The sequence below is a fragment of the Lasiosphaeria miniovina genome, assembly GCF_030549165.1.
Source record: "Lasiosphaeria miniovina strain SMH2392-1A chromosome Unknown B0T26scaffold_2, whole genome shotgun sequence".
Lineage (NCBI taxonomy): Eukaryota > Fungi > Ascomycota > Sordariomycetes > Sordariales > Lasiosphaeriaceae > Lasiosphaeria > Lasiosphaeria miniovina.
Window position 1 is genome coordinate 1,302,030 of NW_026848221.1, and position 12,249 is coordinate 1,314,278.

A 12,249-nucleotide genomic window follows, 5' to 3' on the forward strand; every position below is an offset into this window, starting at 1 on the left:
AAAGCTTCGGCCACGTCTTCTCCGTCGACCAATCTTGGAACAGCTTGAACAACCCCCAGGGCTATCCATCTCCGACAGTAGCACCGCGAGGTTGCTAATCACTACATAACTAGCCACCGCTCCCTTCCCATGGATTTTTTGCCGAACAGTATTAGGTCATCGCGAGAGCTAAACCGCCCAAAAACAGCACTCAAGTCGACAGATTCTCCACCAATACACGGCCAGCAGACAAAAACTTGATCCCGGCACTGTGAGCAGGCCACCTCAGAACTTGACGAGCATTTCTTTTCGAAATTTTCGAGAGAACCGGGCCCATCGAATCCCCTCGAGGTTTCGGCCTACATCCCGTCAACATGCACGACCTCCGAAAGAAGGCTTTGCTGGAGAGCGGCAAGACCTTGTCGAGGAAAGCACGGTTGAAGCCCGACGGTTCGCGCCTGAAGTCAGACACGCCGCGTTCGTCTGCGAACCAGTCGCCAAACCAGTCACCGGGAAACTCTAGGGCAGGCTCTCGAGCCAACTCGCGACCAGGCAGTCGCTACGCGTCAGAGGATGAGGGTGGCGCGAGTGATGCTGACAATGACGACGACATCATGACTATGAGCACAAACTCGGCGTCTGCCGATGACGACGAGTTCGACGAGTTGTCCAGCAGCACCTGGTCTGAACGACTTCGAGATCACATCGCCGAAGTCAAAGACCGCAAGCGCAGCATTCAGGCACGAGAAGAGACATTGGCGGCATATCTACACATACTACGCCACCATTTTGCGCTTTCTGAGATTAAAAAATCCGTTTCAGAGGTCGTCCCTGCGCTTCTCCGGAGCATTAGGGGCGGAGGCAGCGAAGAGGAGCGCACTCTGGCGACGGCCGCCCTTACGATGACCATCCTCACCTTTCCGTCAGAGACAGTCTTTGAGCACGTTTTACCAACGCTTAAGGCCGCATGTGAAGAGGACGAGGAAGCAACGGTCAAGGCTGAAGCTATCCAAGCGCTCAGCCTAGCCGTGACATATGGGGGAGGCTCGAGTACGGCCGCAGATGAGGTTCTCGATTATCTTCTCGAAATAATTGAGAGCGACGGGCGGTCAGCCGGCGCAGACGACAACGGCGCGGTGGTATCGGCCGCCCTTCAAGCCTGGGCATTCGTGGCCTCACATGTGGAAGACTTGGAGGCACATAGCGACCAAGCCATAGAGGCGTTTATGGAGCAGCTGGACAGCACCGACCCGGATGTCCAGACGGGTGCCGGGTGCAATATTGCCCTCCTTTTCGAGGCGGCGCGCGAATACGAACAGGAGACGGGCGAGAGCTTCAACCTTCAGTATAACCAGCACAGGATCATGACGCGAATGGCAGAGATTGTCAAGGACTCGTCAAAGACGATCTCGAAGAAGGGGCGAAAGCAGCTGCGGTCAAAGTTCTCGAGCATCGTCACCTCGCTGGAGCGGGGCAAGGGGCCGGGCTACTCGACAGCGGGTCGCGGGGCCGTCAACCCGCACACAGGCGGGAACAAGACGAGTGGCCAGGCCGAGTTCCAAGAGTTTGGGTACCGCGAGAAGTTGCGCGTCAACGACCAGATTGTCGTCATCAACACCTGGTCGCTTCACGCGAGGGTCGAGACTCTCAAGGCTGTGCTAGGGGGCGGCATTGGCAAGCATTACATGGAGAACCCGGTGATCAAAGACATTCTTGACTCGGCCGAAGTTGAGCTTCTTTGGAAGCCGAAAAAGTCAAAACATTCTATAGCGGAGGAGGACGAGGATTGAGTACTGCGTTGCTGATAAGTTTCTATGCATTGGCATTGGTAAACGAAATCAGGCCTTGATTTTTTTCAGCAGATCTCCGGAGCGTGGTTTCATTCTTCTGGCTGCGAGAGCATTCTGCATGTACTAGAACCAGCATCCTTTTTGGGCAGTTTCAGTTATGGCTAGGATATTATCTCCAATATTTCCAGTATTTTCATTTTCATTTTGTTTCTAGCATTAGACCTGGATATTAACATGGAACCTAAGTTGGCATTGCAATGACCCTATTTGTGTTGTGGCCCTGTGGGTAAATAACCTGGAGTCTACGAGAGGCGGACGGGATTTATTAAAGAGAGCACAAATAATTGCCTGTTATCGGGACTCTCCTGCACTTTCTGTTCGAGGAACTAAGACCACATAGCAGCGGCACGGGTTGGAAACTCGTGCACCTCTCGGAACAAGTCATTGGACTTTGCCAGACAGGTGCAACTGCAGGCTTCCAGGAGGGGAGGGAGGCTATCGAATTGCGGGTGGCGAAAAGAGACGAGTTTGGGAGCGGCAGTGGAGGAGTGGCCAGTCACTTTGGGGTCTCACCGCCCTCGCCGCCATTCCACCCTACTCCCTTTGGGCACAACTCCTCCTCCTCCTTCTCCTCCTCCTCCTCCTCCCCCTCCCCCTCCCCGCAGCGAGAGATGCCCAATCCGAGACAAGCGCTTCCGTGAAGGTTCGGGTGTCTGGGAGTGTGGTGGGGACTGAGTCGAGGAAGTTGCTGGAATGGGAAATATGTGTCTCTGTTGCGCTTGTGAGAGAAGGGAGTAAGTACTACTGTGGAACGTACGTTGTGTACATACGTAATGTGCGAATTCACTTAGGTTCTTAGGTTCGGGGTTTGTTGGACGTCTCAAGCCCGGCCATACTCGACACGGAAGTCTCCCGTGAGACACCTAGTTTCAGAGCGGGAGAAACTGCGGGTAGGACGGGGCCTAGATGTTTTACTCGGTACTGAGTGTTGATTTCTGGCCCGGATGTGCGTCTGAGAATGGTCTCTCGAGAAGGTGGATGTGTGTGTATGGCACATCCCCGGTGCGGATATTATGTCGTACTTCCCAGGTTCGTAGGCGCTGCAAACAGAAAAAGGTCGGGACGGTATCCGACCTGGGATAGGATGGGTATATGTACGAATAGAATACAAACAACCCAAACATGAGGTTCCATCAGTGCCTATTGTATCTATCTGTACTGTGAAACACATGCGTAGTATGGGCTGCATATTCATGGCAAGTAACCTGTAAGTCATCAATGACGGGAGAGGGTGACAAGTTTCATGAGAGCTGCCTTTGCTCCATGAAAATTCGAGTCCAGGCTGTTTGGTCTCTCCCATTGCCCGATTGTTGAATTGATTGCATGCATGCTGCGGCAGACCAACAGGACTGGAATCTGTTTTGTCAGTTTGAACTTTGGGCAAGAACTAAACGGGCCCCTGGGACAGTTCGAAACGGATGGGATTAAGGCCTTTTTAGGCGCAAACTATTGGGTGATAGTGGGCACTGCAGAACGTCGCAGTGGGCCCGTTTCCCGTCTTTCCTGGGCTGAGCGATCGCCGTCGGGTCCGTCCACCAGCCGTCGCCCAGCCAGGAAACTGGAGTCCCGCGCTGTGGAGAGGGGTCGAGTACTGCGGGCAGCAGCGGCCGGAGCTTCTGGGCTTACCAGCTTTTTTTTCTTTTCTTGGCAACTGTTCAATGTCAACAAACCGCCAAAAAAGGAAAGGTCCCACCTCGAACCCGCAACGTTGTCTCATCAAAGCGCTTCTTTCGTCCATCGCCAGGTTCCCAGCTCAGGTAGGAAGGTATCCGTGCCTTGCATCGCGCAGCTACCTTTACCCCAGAGAATCTTTTTACAGGTCTCTCCTGGTTGTCCGTAGGCGACCTCCCAGTCGGATCTGCCAACTGCAGCTCGGCGTTTGGCACCTGGGCGGGCACATTGTAGGTAGCGTTCTGAGCCTCGTTCTGAGGTAACGCTGCTCCCGCCGTTCCATCTGCATCTCGCTGCAGCATCGACCCCAGCTCCTCAGCGCAATTGGCCAGCGCCGACCAAGCACCGCCAGCACATCAAGCAATCCCAGCCCCTTCTGGACAATAACAAAGCCTCCCATAGGCAGGCCTACTCCCGGCCGCCAGAGAAGCGAGCGAACAGCGTCCCGTCGTCTGTCTGCCTTGCTTGCTGCTGCTGCTGCGCTGCGGGCTCCGTCGTCGCACATCGCTGCTCCTGCACGAGCTCTCGCTCCGGCACCTCTCAACTGTTCCATCTTATCCACCCATCGCCCCTTTGCGCGCATCGACCTCGGCGCACCTGTCTGTCGTCTCGATCGTAGCGGGCTAACCTACAGCAGCAGCCGCAAGTCGCTGTCGTTTGCTATGCTGCCGTGAGCGAGCTGCAGCCTCGACCCCGACGGAATCCTAAGCGCACACGCAGCTCACCGCAGCAGGAGCAGCATCTACTGTTGTTGCGTTGCTGCTTACTCGTTCGCGCAAGCTGCGATTCGATTGCTTGCGCCGCTTCCAGGCTCTGCGTTTTTACGGGACGGCCGCCCGTTCATTGTTTTTGTGCGTCGGCTCCAAAAAAAAACGTATGTAGTTCTGTTTCCATCACACTCGCCTCCTTTGGCCTGCAGCCTCAGTGGTGCTGCATCCTTCCCTCTTTTCTTGCCTGCTTTTGGTTGCCTGCTTTTTCCGCTGCACCTCCGCCGCATGGCTCGGTTGCCCTGCCTATGGGACGACTTGACGCTCACACTTGCTTTACTATTCTGCAGATTTGCCCGCACCTGATGTCTCCCTGACGGGAAAAAAAGATACAAGCGACAGCTACCAGTCGAGCGCACTTTCTTTTTTCTTTTTTCCTCTCCCCCCTCCCCGCTTCCTCCCGTACCCGTTGCGAAGCGACTGTTAGGGTGGGAGTAATTGGGCAACAAACCGGAAAGGGTTGCTGGTACCTAAACAACACCACAGCACTTGGATTCTCAACACCACGATGGGTGTTGAGGGCAAGAAGAGATCCACCGCGCCGCCGCTCCCTGCGCCCACCGAGACCGAGTCGACGATTCTGACGGCCACCCCCACCGATCTGGGAACCGATGTGTCCCGTCCTGGCGACGACAAATCATCCTACTCGCTCCCATCGGACGGCACTCCCGTCACCATTAAGACGGGCCACCGGGCGAGCAAGTCGCAGACCTCTCTCCTCATAGAGTACTTCGAGGGCGGCAAGGGGACGAGCGAATCCGGGTCCAGCGAGCAGCGCAAGCCTAGCGTTCGCGTGCGCCTGACACCGAGCAGCAAGCACCGTACCAAGAGCGGCTCGGACCGGGATCGCATCGAGATCACACAGACAAAGTCGAGAAAGGCCAGCCTTACTCGCCGCACAACCGCCCCGGCCAGTTCTGCCAAGGCTTCGCGCGCCGACGCCGAAGCCCTGTCGGCGCTCAGCGGCGACTTTGAGGACGCCAGCTCGTATGCTTCGGCCACTGAGGAAAGCAACGTCAGCCGGAACCCAATTGATATCGAGATTGACCGAGGCGGAAACGTCCGCCGCCGCCGCCCAGCGAGCCCGCTAATTCCGCCCGCCGACGGCAGCAAGTCGAGCTACTTGCCGCCAACTATGAGCGACATCTCTGGCATCCCAACTGACAGCTTCCTTGACGGATCTGGCCCCACCACTTCGTTCAAGATGTCGGAGGGAAAGCGTAGCAGGAGCAGGAGCCCCTCGCGCACAGGAGACTACATCACCGGCGCTGCCGTTGGATTAGCTGCCGCCGCCGCCGCCGACAAGCTCCACAGCAAGAGCGGAGACCGAGACAGGGTCCCTGTTTCAAAGACGCGAGACAAGGAGAAGGACCGCAAGTACAAATCATCCAAAAGCCGAACAAGTAGCCTTTCCAAGGACGACATGTATGCTGAGGTTCCAAAGTCTCCCCGTAGAAGGTCGAGCAAGGGACAGACCGACTCGCTTGTTTCAGGGGCAGACTCTAGCGTTGTGTCCTCTGGCCTGTCGCCGAGTCATCGGTCAATGGATCAACATTCGATCCGATCAGGAACTTCTAAAGCCTCATCCATTAACAACCCAAAGTTGCTCGAAACTGTTGAAGATGCTATCCGGCGTCTCATCTTGCCTGAGTTGAATGCTTTGAAGAGAGAGCAGAGCAGACACAAGGATCGCAGGGGATCCACAACTTCGAGCGCAACAACAGCTTCTCGCGAAGATTATGCAAGCGACAGGCGTCGATCGTCCGGGACTGATAAGAATATCGCAACCCCTCGAGACAGCTTGAAAAGCAAAGACAGGCGCGATAGAGAGGCCCGCAATGATTTCGACGACAGTCCGTCTCAAAGTGCCCTCAGCCACGACTCAGTCGAAGATATTCGTCACATTGACGATACTCCCATGCGCAGCACGGATCGCCTGAAAGCTGCAGCTGTTGGCGCCGGCTTGGGTGCGGCAGCCATTGCTGCCCACGAGGCTCTCAAATCACCTTCGGACGATAAGCACAGGAGGCGTCGAAGAGCAAAGTTACGAGGCCAAGGTTCTGATCTGGGCCCCGAAGACGAGGGCTCGGACCTCCTATCCCCGGGTCCCCCGATGCCGTTCATGGGCGATGTCAACCCTTCCGAGGTGACAAGGGCGTCCATTCTGTCGGCCGACACCGATGTTGATAGGCCACATTCAGCTAGCGAGGAGCTCACTCCCGTTCAAGACCTATCGAGAGGCCAGCTATCTGCCGAGTCCAGCCCGACACCAACCAGGTCTTCAACCCTGCAGGCCTTGGGAGCCCAACACGCCAACATCTCACACGGCGATCTCAAGACTCTACCTCGCCGACGGACTGGCGAATTCGGGGCCTATGAAACCAACGAATATGGCGAGGCCGGCCCCGCTCAACAAGAGGAATACGAGGAGGAAGAATATGACGATTCCGGCCCATCATACGCACAGCCGAGCGCATATGATTACTACATCACTCAAGATGTTCCGCCTCCTCTGAAGTATACTCCGTATCAACCCGAGAGACGTGGCCTCAGCCCTATCCCGAGCGTTTCTGGCTACACCGAGGGCGGAAGTGAGGCTCCAAACCGAGATTCCAGGGTCACACAACACACGGCCGATTCTGTCTCATCACCCGAGAAGTCACCTCTCCTTGATCGAGGCATGCAATCTCCGAGCTCAGTCCCAAGCAATCTCATGGGCCGAGAATTTGGAGATGATGACCGGAGCATGAGAAGCTCCGCACTGGACCAGGGGAACGATATGAGCGCGTTGGGCAGCGAGATTGAACGCGTTGGTTCTGGTCAGGCTGTTCGCGCTGTGGGGGCGAATCCAGATTTCGTCCATCCGCTCGGCATTGAGTCGAACGTCGCCTCGCTAGTTGACGGCTCGATGCTTGACGAATCCGCCTTGACGGGTGACTCGAGCGCAGTGGGTAACCAGAACTACATCGGCCGCGAATCGATGGCTACGCTTGAGGAAGAGCCTACTCGGGATCTCGGTACCCCAACCAAACGATCTGTGGGAAGCCATCGAGAATACGCAGATGAACGACCAGAAACACCCGTGTCAGCCAGCCAACAGAGCCAACGATCGCGCGACTTTGCAGAGTATGAGGTTGACGATTATGGCCGCAAGATCCCTCAAGCAACGAAGTATCGACATTCACCCAGCGAGTCGGAGAAGGCAATCGCGTTTGCGGCTGTTGGCGCTGCTGCTGCCGTTCTCCGCGCGCAGCATGAGAAAGGCAAACAAGATGGCCAAGACGGCGCACCTGGGTATCAGCCTGCCGGCGTTCAGCGAAATCGGTCATTCAAGGAGCGGGCCATGCATGGCCAGCACCCCGGAACCGAGCTAAAATTCAGCGCGGACAGGCTCGTTGATGAGCACGAGCAGCATCAGCAGCATCAGCAGCATCAGCAGCACGAACAGCACGAACAGCACGAGCAGCCTAAAATGGGATACAGTGGCATTCCCGACCCCAGCAATCCTCTACCGGAGACCGAAAATTGGCAGTACGATGACCTGGTAACTAATCCTTCGGAATTCAATGGAGAATCGGGCGAGCATGGCGACCAGCATTGGCCTGGCGACACGACACCTAGGCAACGGGCTCTGGACGCTCAAGATGACATTGAATATGAGCAACTAGACAACGAAGCGGCTCATGAGAGAGGCAGCGGCCACGGTCTAGGCATTGCTGGAGCTGCGGGTACCGCGGCAGCGGTGGCGGCAGGAACTGCTGCTGCTCTGTCCGCATCTCAACACCACAGCCGCCAGCCAAGTCAGGAGCAAGAGGATGAATGGTATCGGACTTCAGACGACAAAAAGCGCGACACTTTAATAACGAATCCCTATGAAGGAGCGAGCCCCATCGCTCACCTCGCCGGCATCAATGACGATTTTCTGGGACAGTCTGAGTTTGACAACCAGGACTATAGCCATGCTTATGCGGCGCGCAGCCCACTTGGCCACAAGGTTGACGAAGGATACATCTCGCAGGGCCCGAACAAGACACCAGACATCCAGAACATCAAGGGCAAGGGCTTCGACATGACCCTTCAAACCACAGGCGGCGCTGGAATGATCGATGATCCGTTCTACACGACAAAGCACATGCGACACCTCAGCGGCATGTCGCAGGGGATGGGGTCTCCGCTCTACGACGCCTCCACCGGCATGGGTATCGACAGAATCGAGTCCAAAGATATCGTCGCGCTGATGCAACACCTGATGGTCAGAGATGCCCAACGAAGTGCGCGAGACACGGAGATCTTGGTCACCCTGGTTCGAAGCGCAACTGATATGCGCACCAACTTTGAAGACATCAAGAGGATGCTGGCGGATACCGAGGATGTCATCATCACCGAAGTCAAGGAGAATACAGAAAAGACAGTTCAGCGGGCCATCAACGGCCCACGGCCTTACCCCGGCAGCGGTGCTCGGTCGCTACAAGGCGGCGGCTCGCTAGCAGGCACAGTCAATGGCGACGACATTAACGCAAAGAAGAGGAACATCTTCCGCCGTGCCCTCAAAGGCCTGAGTGCTAAAGGGACCAACGATCTGGGCAGGATCGAAGATATGTTGATGCAGCTACTGACAGAAGTGGACGTGCTCAAGGCCCAGACTGCCCCCGAACCGGTCCATGGAAGCAACAGAGAGGAGCAGTCATATGACCACATACAACCAGAGGTCCAATACGAGCAGGACCACGGCTACGAGCCGGAGGGAAACGCTGGCACCTCTACAGCAAGTCACGCCTCCCAGTCGGGTCACCTCTCGATCCAGTCCCGAGGCACGTCTGGCAAGGCCGGGTACGATCGAAAGGTGTCGGCATACAGGATAAGTACCGTGCCCGAGGCCAACGAAGAAGACTATGACCACGGCAACGTCCATGAAGCTCGTGGGAGTCCCCATTACAGCAGCAAGCCAGACATGCTCATGACACCTGCGCAAGATCAACGTGGCAGCTCGGTCCCCTTGGCCACCCCACCGGAAGCGTCGGCTCCGGTCCAGACATCGCTGAGCAACGAGAATACTCCTCGGACAGAAGAGGGGAAGAAGCACAAGAGCGGTAGATCCAGTTGGTTTCCTATCACGAAAATTTCGCGCTGGTCTGAGACGACGACGTCCAGCGTCGCCCAAGTCTTACGGCGAAGTGGAAACTCGCGCAAGAACGACGACGACGGCAACTTCCAAGGGGCCGATGATCGCCAGTTTCACAGCGCTCCATCCCGGTCGGGATCTATTGGTAGCTACTCGGATACCTTCCAATTCTCAAATCCCCACCAGGTTCAGAGCGACCAGCTCCACACAGGCTTCTCGGAGCCCAACCTTGGTGGAGACCTCTACGAGGGCGGATCGGATACAAACCTCCAACACCCCCCTCCCTTGGGTCTAAACTTCGTCAGCATGACGCCTGAGGACCCTAAATACAAGGCACACCGCGACTCGCTCAATTTGCAGCACCCTCAGCCGCGTCAAGGGCAAACGGAGCGCTTCAAAGCGGCACTCGAGTCGCAGGCCCTGGGTTACGACTCATCCTTGAGCCCTAGGTCGGCGGACTGGGCTGGCTCGGTTACCAGCTTGAACCGGTTCCCTCGCAATCCGAATAGGGATAGCTATGGCTCGGGCGGAGAGCAGTACCAGCAGCATTGGACGTCCTCGCCTGGGGCAGCCAACATGACCGCCACTGCCGGGCCGCCGCGCCCGCCAAAGGAACCAATCATTCTCACCTCGAGCCCGGGGGGAGGTACACCGCCGCAGAATAAGCGGCTCAGCAAATTGCAGAAGCAGAGCCCACTGCCGCACCACAGCGTTGAAAGCGGCTACGGAACCATGACGCACGGCGTTCCAACCGCCAGCTACATTAGCCAGAGCCGTGACGGCGGGAGCCCCCGTCTCGAGAACCGCAACCTCAGCGGCGCGTTGGGCGTCTCGCGGCGGCCCAGTGGACCTCGGCCCATGAGCGTCAGCCCTATGAGCGAGGACGGAGAGGGGAAGAGGAAGAGAGGTGCGCGAAGAGAATACCCAGGTGTGCTGTAGACGACGCTGACCATTTGTGCGCAACAGATACATTTGGCACTATTGCCTCCCACGAGACGGACACCTTTTAGGAGAAGAGCCGTCTCTCGGATTTGGCCGGGGGTGTGCGGCACTTTTGAAGTGATTCGTCGTGGCCTCGCCGCCACCTAGTGACTGACTAATTGCGTTTACGGCCACTTCACGGGCTGCTGGATGGCCTATTTCCGTTTATACTATTCCTATCAGCATTTTAATGGATGAAATGCGGGAAGGATGGGCCAGCCGGATTCCCGAGGGACAGTTGGCAGTGTGGGCTCCATTGGCGGGGTAGGCCACGATGCTCTGTTCCGGTCATTTTCATTATTTTACCCAGTTGCCACGCCACTTTATAGAGACAAATCCTGTTTGGATATGATGTCAACAGTGCGCGGTGGGGAACTATGCCCAATGCGTATTGCCTGCCTGCCTCCCTTTATCTTACCTACTTAGCCTTTTACGGAAGCGAGCTTGGGAAGAAGAGAGATATCCGGGCCATGTTTTGTGATTGGTGTATTTGCGGGAGTATTGTCTCGAGGCAAGATGGGACAGAAAAGGCGAGAAGAGGAGAAGAGAAAAGTCGGGCTGGGTTGGGGGCAGATTTGGGAGGACACACATACAGACAGAAAAAGGGACCCCCGGCGGGTATGGCGCCCTTCTTGACTATATTTCTATGGCTACGGGAGGTGAGGAGAGATGGTGGAGGGAGAGGGAAGAGGGGGGAGGGGGGAAGAAGGGGATTTTAGGAACGACTTTATGATGACCGAACTTACGAAGCGAAATCTCCGTCCCCATTTTTTTATTTATTTTTTGCACTTTTTACCTACGTGATGCATACCGTGCATACATTGCGTTTGCCGTTTTGGAACTCTTGACTTGAGGCCGCATACTCTCTGTACACTCGAGCAGCACTGTATTGTATCTACGTACTCTGTATTAGGACAAGTGCCCCTTTGTCCCAAGCCAGGGGTCCAGAATACGGCTGTGTCTTGTCTTGTTCGGATGCCAGTGTCACGGCCGGCTTGGAATGAGGGCGGAACTCCTCTATTGGGCGCTATAGACGAAGATTCTAAACTAAAGGGAAAAGGGAAAAGAAGCTCAAAAGCCTCCCCTCGCGAGATTCTTCCAGGGCGTCTCAAGGTGGGGGCTCTGGCTGGTCGGGTGGATCCACCCAACTGGCGTCTGATTAGTCAGAGCGTCTGGGAGGCCTGGAGGACCAGGCCCTCACAGCCAGCTCCTCTTGCCTTTAGACTCGGGTGGATCTCATCCGGAGACATTGGCCAAGAGCTAGCAGGCAGCCAAAGGTTATCAACTACTTCGTACCTTAGCTATAGTACTATAGTAGTGTCTCCGTCGGATGTTGACTTGTAATCATATTTTGCCGCTATTCACCGCCAGGGTTAGTTCTCGCTATCGAAAAGAGCGCTCGCTAGTGTAAGTGCGTCATTCGATCCCAAACTTCATAGGCGGGGCACACAGCATAGCCTCAGAAGTCTTTGGGTACCTAGGTTTTTCTACTATTATGTTGTGTATCTGCATGTCCATCTATTAAGCCGTTTAAATCACTTTGGCGATAGATCTAACAGTGAAGTCCTTCCCTGAGTAGACGAAATAAGATGTGAACTAGTATGTCCATGTAGAAAGAAAGTAAAGATAGGAGAGGCCTCAGAGGGCAGGGCAAGGCAGGGCAGCTGTGCTCCCAGCTTATCGTACATACATCTAGCCGCATACCTACGGAAACATTCGAACTCTATAGGCATGCCGCCGTCAAACACGCAATAAACCCCCTGAGGACGGGAGTCTCTCTCCAGAAGGCCAACATGGATGGAATGGCAACTGGGTCGCATGCCAAACTTGACTTGAGCAGCCGAGCGAGACTAGGGCGGGCCAAGTACGGTACAGTAGG

General features: G+C 55.9%; 2 protein-coding genes across 2 annotated transcripts; both read left to right on the plus strand.

The window, feature by feature from the left end:
• Positions 1–353: 353 nt before the first annotated feature.
• Positions 354–1,769, plus strand: B0T26DRAFT_671809 (interferon-related developmental regulator-domain-containing protein; the record flags this gene model as incomplete). Its single annotated transcript, XM_060439375.1, has 1 exon — positions 354–1,769. The coding sequence occupies one exon, from the start codon at positions 354–356 to the stop codon at positions 1,767–1,769; it is 1,416 nt and encodes a 471-aa protein (XP_060299947.1).
• A 3,006-nt stretch (positions 1,770–4,775) lies between these two features.
• Positions 4,776–10,399, plus strand: B0T26DRAFT_747463 (uncharacterized protein; the record flags this gene model as incomplete). The annotated part of the gene is made up of 2 exons (XM_060444848.1): positions 4,776–10,296; positions 10,356–10,399. The coding sequence occupies 2 exons, from the start codon at positions 4,776–4,778 to the stop codon at positions 10,397–10,399; spliced, it is 5,565 nt and encodes a 1,854-aa protein (XP_060299948.1).
• Between the last annotated feature and the right edge of the window lie 1,850 nt (positions 10,400–12,249).